At 40.9% G+C, this 7,261-nt stretch overlaps 1 protein-coding gene across 1 annotated transcript in view; it reads right to left on the bottom strand.

Annotated features, from left to right (window-relative positions):
* The window catches only part of USP20 (ubiquitin specific peptidase 20), a 61,438-nt gene that overhangs the window by 31,555 nt on the left and 22,622 nt on the right, over positions 1-7,261 (bottom strand). The window contains exon 2 of the mRNA XM_006834868.1: positions 3,339-3,392. Within this exon, the coding sequence (XP_006834931.1) occupies positions 3,339-3,392 (54 nt within the window). The remainder of the gene's footprint in view (positions 1-3,338; positions 3,393-7,261) is intronic.

Genomic DNA, 7,261 nt, shown 5'->3' with positions numbered 1-7,261 from the left:
CTTTTTGGATGTGTGCATTTATTGCAATAAATTGTCCTCTCAGCACTGCTTTCGCTGTGTTCCAAAGATTTTGGTATGTTGTGTTTTCATTCTCATTTGTTTCTAGGAACTTTATGAATTCATGTTTAATTTCTTCTTTTACCCAGTCACTTTTCAGCAGGGTGTTATTCAGTTTCCATGTATTCAGCTTTATTTCCTTGGTCTTCTTATTGTTGTTTCTAGTTTCATAGCATTGTGGTCTGAGGAGATGCTTTGTAGTATTTTGATATTTGTAAATTTATGGAGGCTTGCTTTGTGACCTAACACATGGCCAATTCTGGAGAATGTTCCATGTGCACTGGAGAAGAATGTATATTGTGCTGTTGTTGGGTTGAATGCTCTGTACACATCTATGAGGTCAAGTTGGTTCATTGTGCTGTTTAGTTCCTCTGTAACTTTGTTGAGTTTCTTTCTGGTTGTTCTGTCCCTTTTAGAAAGTGGCATATTAAAATCTCCCACTATAATTGTAGATTTATCTATTTATTTCTTCAATTCTAGTAAGGTTTGCTTCATATATCTTGGTGCTCTTTCATCTGATTCATAACCACTATGCTACCAGAACTCCTTTTCAACTGAATAGTCAGACCCTAATCTGATTTGCTTGCCTTTGTAAGTAACATTTCTCTTTTCCCTGGCTGCTTTTAGGATTCTATCCTTGTCTTTTGATTTTGGAGAGCTTGATTATTATATGTCTTGGTGATTTTCTTTTGGGGTCTATCCTTCCTGGAGTACGTTTGGCTTCTTGAATGTTTATCTTCTCGTTTTACAAGATATTAGGGACATTTTCTTCCAGAAACTCTTCCACTACCTTCTCTGTCGACTTCTCTGATTCTTCCTGTTCCAGAATGCCAATAATTCTTAAGTTGTTCTTCATGTTATCCAGCACGAATCTTAAACTCTTCAGATTTTTGTATCCTTTTTTCTGCTTGCTCTTCTATCTTAGCAGTATTGAGATTTGTCTTCCAGCTTGCTGGTTCTGGCTTCCATCTCTTCAATTCTGCTCCTTTCCCCTTTCAGTGTATTGTCCATTTCTGATATTTTATTATTAATCATCTGGACCTCTTTTTGCAGGTTTTGAATTCCTATGCTGTATCGATCTTGTTTGATTGCTCTTGTAGTACTTTCCTGACTTCTTCCTTATTTTCCTCCACCCCTTTTTTGGAGTATTTGAATTTCTTTCCATATCATTCTTCTGAATTCTTTCTCAGGCAAATCCAAAACCTGTTCTTCCTTTTCTAGAAAGACTTTGTCTCCAGCTCATTTGTCTCAGCTACTCTTTTCTGGTTTTGGACATGTTTTGATATCTATTGTTGTTTTTTGTTCATCATGTCTGGTAGTTGTGTGGGTTTTTAATGCTTAAATGGATGTTTGTTGCTGTGTTATTAAGCTTACTGGGTGTCTCCTGGTGGATATGATCAGGAGATAGGCTTTCTTTTTCGCATGTAATGCTTCTTGGGTAACATAGGGAGAAAAAGCTCCCACCTCCAGGAAAAATGTGTGATCAAAAGGCCCAAAAGCAGAAGGAATATAAAAACAGAGATAAAAACCACCACTGTGAAGCAAAAACTGTGGCCAACTGGTCAGTCGCCTTGCTACACAGGCAGTGTGTGTGCACCATAGAAGCCTCCAGTAGTGGGTGGGGGTGTCCACTCACTCAGGTCCCTCCTCTAGTCACCACCATAGAGGTGCGCAGATAGATAATGAGAAGTTACTGGGAGAAAGACTGTTTACTAGTTTTGTCTCTGAAGGTCAGTTAGGTATCTCCGTGTGCACAGCATAATTCTTAAAATAGTTGCATCTTTTTATGTTGGGGTTTTACAGATTGTTCATATGGTTGTCTGTCACTCCAAACCTGCTTTTTTTCTTGCTGGATGGATAGGCAGGAGTAAAGGGTCCCACACAAGTTAACTTTAGGGCTGAGACCCATGAGCAGAAGTCAAAAGCAGCAGCCAAAGAATTTGCCCTTGGATCGATGGGGCTCTTTCTCTCTGTGCTGTGGGGAAGCTATGGTCTCATCGCTGGACTTTTTTAGGGGTGCACACCCACCCACCTGAAGGTGTCTGAGCTGAGCAAAGAAGGCATGACAAGGAAGAGGAGGAAAAAAATGTGTAGGATTCCCCTCATTCCTCCTTTTGCAAATGTCATTGTGCAGCTTTTAGCACTGGTTCCCCGTGCTGGTCTGGCTATAGCCCCGCCCTCTGACCTTTGCCCGGGCAGGATGGCCCCAGAGGGAGTCCTGTGTCTTGACTGATTTCTAATCGCAATATTTTCCTTTATACAGTGATTTTTCCACTGGCGGTTGTGGGAAACTAATGCCCTGACACTTATGCTAGATCTAGAGCTCTGGTGCTGTTCCATGAGAGTAGTGTCTCTGGGTTTTCAGCCCCTCCCCCACGGAGCCTGTCCTACCTGACTCTGCTCTGCCCCCAAACCGGAAGTCCCAGATTGCTTCTTAGAAGCCAGGATGGCCACACTTGGCCTCTCACACTTCAAACATTATTTTTAGAAGGGACCAATCCCTGGAGAAGGACATTATGCTTGGTAAAGTGGAGCAATGATTGTGAGGTTGGTGTTGGACCGAGTAGTGTTTTGTTTTGTTGTGCATAAGGTTGTTATGAGTTAGTACTGACTCAATGGCACCTGATAACAACCAACAATAATAATGACCAAGTTTTATTGGTTACTTTCTATGAGCCAAGTACCACCATGCTAAGCACATCACCGGCATCATCTTGTCAAACCCAAAAGGCAGGGACCATCATTAGAGTTGTTGTTATTAAGTGCCATCGAGTCAGTCCTGAGTCACTGTGACCCTGTTATAGGGTTTCTGAGGAGCATCTGATGGGTTTGAACCACTGACCTTGTGGTTAGCAGCTCAGTGCTTATCCTACAGTGCCACACTGAACTCCATCAGTAGTGGTAGGGCCTTATTTTACAGACAGGAAAATAAAAGCCTAAGAGAGACATATTCTAGTAAGAGAGTGTGCCAGGGTTCAAACCCAGGAAGTCTTATATCAACTTTCATATACACATGGAACTAGAGCATTTTGTTTACAAAGATGGGACCATTCCGTTAATCTCTAACCGGCTTTATTCTCTTGTAGTTTTTAATGGCTGCCAGGGAGACACACCCAGCGGACTTGATGACTCTGGAGGTCTCTTGGCCTTAACTTGAGGACTGCACCTGCAATGTCCTATGCCTGCTCATGCCCAAGGTTTCCATTCGTGACGACCAGAGGCAGATGTGTCCAGCCTAGAGTTGTGGAGTATCCTAACAGCTGCAAGGATATCTTTCTTACCTGGAGACAGGCCCACAAGTTTGGTCCAGCAACACCACAGGACTGGCAGGTTCCCTACGTGGATGCAGATGAAAAAGAGCACTACGTGAGTTGTATAAAAAGCTCTCTCTGAACCCCCACAACTGCTCCACCTGATCAATGCTAAAGGTGCCTCTGATAGGCCTTCACCAGTCAGTCTGTCAATATCAATGAGCTGCCCCACGGGCCAGGAGTAGAAGAAAGACTTTACACGTGATTGAATTATTTTTTACCATGTACTGTGAAAACATTTTCTAATACTATTATTAAAAACTTAAATAAACAAATCCCTTAATATACTCTCATCACACCCTATACTCTTCCTGCATTACACTTATTTAAGCCTTTCTCCCCATTTAGACTCTGGGCTCCATGAGGCAGGGGTGGTATGTTTTGTTCACCCAACATATACAGAGTCCTGGTATAAATTAGGAAATCGATATATCTGTTGACCTAAGAAATCACCTAGTCTTCTGGTAGTCTGGATAACAGAATCTGCTCCTTGCCCACCAGCATCTTTCTTCCTTTCTTGCTTTAATAAAATGAATGAATTCTAGTTGAGTAATTACCACCCAACTATAGACTACATTTCCCAGCTTCCCTGGTGGCTCACTGTGATCATGTGGCTCAGCTCTAGCTACATGAATAGAAGTAATGTATGCTACTTCTCAGCTGTGAACTACCCTTGTGCTCTTTCCCTCTTTTCCATTAGCTGGAATGCAGACGGGACAGTGAAAGCTGAAGCAGCCACCTTGGATCCAAATGTGAAAACCAACTGTTGAGAATGGTACAGCCATTCTGGATTATTCTGTGGATTTTTTTTTTTTACTATACTTCTATCTTAAGGCACTCTGGTAGTGTAGTGGATTCTGAGCTGAGGTGCTAACCATAAGGTGAGCAGTACAAATCTACCAGCTGCTCCGTGGGAGAAAGATGAGACTTCCCACTCTCATAAAGATTTACAACCTCAGACACCCTATACAGGGTTGTTATGAGTAAGAATTGACTCCACAGCACATAACCACCACCACTACTATACTTCTTTCTTGTTTAAGTCACTGCATTTCAGGGCCCATTAAAAACAGAAATTTACACTGCCTGAATAATACTGTCTTAATGAAAGTTAAATAATACTGGCTGTGCAAATCTAGAGCAGCAATTCCTACCTGAGATCTTACAAGACCAACAGTCTAAGTGATTTATTTCTGATAAGAGTTACAAAATCAAGCTTAATCAGAAGGAGAGCTGACGCCTGAGAATGCATTACACCAAGCCAAACATCCAGCTAAATTCCTTACACACTGCTCATGGAAGCCCCAACACAATAGGACCCAGCCATGTCCCTTTATACAGATGAAACACTGAGGCTCAGAGTGGGGAGCCCAGAAGGTCAAAGCAATCCCATGATGGTGGCCAGGTCAGCTCCCAGGACTTCTCGGGAACTTTTCATTCTCAGTAAGCCCACATTTGAGTTGAATTTGCAGAGAGCCTAAACAGAGTCCTCATTAGGGTTGAGGTGCAACAGTTTATCTATCCCACAAGCTGAGATCTGTGATTAAAGGTCCTGATGTGGGAGGGGTGGTAAGAGGTCAGTTGACTTGCTTAGCCCCTGATCTTTCCAAATTTGTCATCTTTCAGGATTTTCTGATTTCATGATTCATCCTAACTTCTCACATTTTTTTTTCAATTTCAGTCACATGAATTATAAAAGTAGTGCATAGTGTGGCACTGTAGGATAAGCATTAGACTGCTAAGTACAAGGTCGGTGGTTCAAGCCCACCAACCACTCCTTGGAAACCCTAATACAGGATTGCTATGAGTCAAAACCAACTGGACAGCACTTAACAATAACAACAAACTTCCTGTAGCAATTCAAACAATGTATGTTGTTGTTAAGTGTCGTTGAGTCAGTTTCCCCCATAGTGACCCTGTATAGGGTTTCCTAGGAGCGGCAGGTGAGCTTGAACTGCCAACCTTGTGGTTCAGACCAACTTTGCAGTCTAGTGCATTAACCCATAGTGCCACACCAGGACGCCAAACAATGTATATATGCTATTAATAATTTGGGGTCTATCCTTCTGTTATTTTCTTATACAAATACATGTGCATAGATTTGGGGGGGTGCTTCTTAATAAAGCTAGCATATTTCTTTATAACATGATTTTTGACTTATTATGGGCATCCTTCTATATCTGTACAAAGACTGTTCTTTTCTGTGACTGCACAATGTCCCACAGTATGGACATACCACAATTAATTCACCCATTTTCTTCTTGGTAAATATTCAGGCTGCCACCATTTTTTGCTTCCTTTTATACATGTTGTTGTTAAGTGCCATCGAGTCAATTCCAACCCATATCAACTCTGTATAGGGTTTCTGAGGAGCGGCTAGTGAGTTTAAACTGCAGACCTTGCAGTTCAAACTGACCCTGCAGTCGAGTGCTTATTCTACAGCACCACACCAAGACTCCTTTTATATATAATTTTCAATAAGACCTACTGTAGTTGGACCTTTATAACTGGTACTGACATTTCTACCGGATAAATTCCCAGAAGTGGAATTGTCTCCTACACCAAAACCAAAAAACCAACTCAAGGCGACTGAGTCAATTCTGACTCAACGACGTGATAAGACACAGTAGAGCGCTCCAGAGTGTTTCCAAGGCTGTGCATTTTAAGGAAGCCAACTGGTTCATCTATCTCCTTCAGAGCAGCTGAGGATTCAAATCACTGACTTTGCAGTTAGCAGTCCCATGCCTAACCCACAACAGGGCTCTTTTGGCTTCCAAGAAGGTTGTAGCAATTCCCAACCCCACCACAGTGTAAAGGGCCCATTTCTCTCCTCACTACCAGCTCTGAATCTGATCACTTTCCACTTTTGTCCATCTAAAAAATGGTGTCATCTGGTTGTCACTAGCAATGTCACTGACCACTAGTGAAGTTGAACTTCTTTTTAAAAAAAAGTTTCTTGGGCATTTGTGTTTCCTTCATTGTGAACTACCTGTTCATGTCTGTGTTCCTTCTGGGCATTTAAAAACAATATTGATTGACATTATAAATCTTGTAATCTTTTTTATAAAACATTTTATTGTGAATTGAGGGAAGGTTTTCAGAGCACATCATCAATTTTACATTCAACGAATCATATACTTGGTTTCATTATAATGACTGCAATCCCCTCCATGTACCATCAGTTAACAGCATTTATCTCTATTCACTTTAACACTTCCATTTCTGTCTCCTGCTACCTTCATCTTTCCTGTGCCAACCTCCCTCTTGTTGTATATTGCCTACCAATCACCCATGTTAGCATGTGTTGACCCTTCAGCCTGTGAATAATTTTGCCTTCCCACGCCCACCTAGTAACCTTCAAAGGTTGTTTCTTTTATAAGAAAACCTTTTCTTAACATTAGTCTCACACAATATTTGTCCTTTTGTGACTAATTTTACTCAACATAATGGTCCTCCAAGTTTATCCATGTTGTGAGGTGCTTCCCAGATTCATCTTTATTCAACCTTGAGTAGTATTCCATTGTGTGTATATAACAAAATTTGTATAATCATTCTTTTGTTGATGGGTATTTAGACTGTCTCTATTTTTTTGATGTTTCTCTTGCAGACAACATATTAAAGAATCCTGTTTTCTTATCTATTCTGCCACTCTGTGTCTCTTGACTGATGCATTTAATCCATTTACATTCATTGTAATTATCAATAGATATGAATTGATTGCTGTTATTATTATTATTTTCGGTGCTGCTGGTTTCTTTGTTCCACATAATTTTCTGTGTTGAGTTCATTTTCCTTGTGGGTTTTCCTTTCATTTTCCTTTCTGTTGCGTTAATGTTTACTAAATCTTTCTGATTTTCCTGTTTTATTTTGATGTTGTTGTTGTCAGGTGCCAT

The sequence above is a fragment of the Chrysochloris asiatica genome, unplaced genomic scaffold (assembly GCF_000296735.1).
Source record: "Chrysochloris asiatica unplaced genomic scaffold, ChrAsi1.0 scaffold00014, whole genome shotgun sequence".
Classification (NCBI taxonomy): domain Eukaryota; kingdom Metazoa; phylum Chordata; class Mammalia; order Afrosoricida; family Chrysochloridae; genus Chrysochloris; species Chrysochloris asiatica.
The sequence above is the reverse complement of the archived record's forward strand: the minus strand, read 5'-3'. Positions and strand labels throughout refer to the sequence as shown.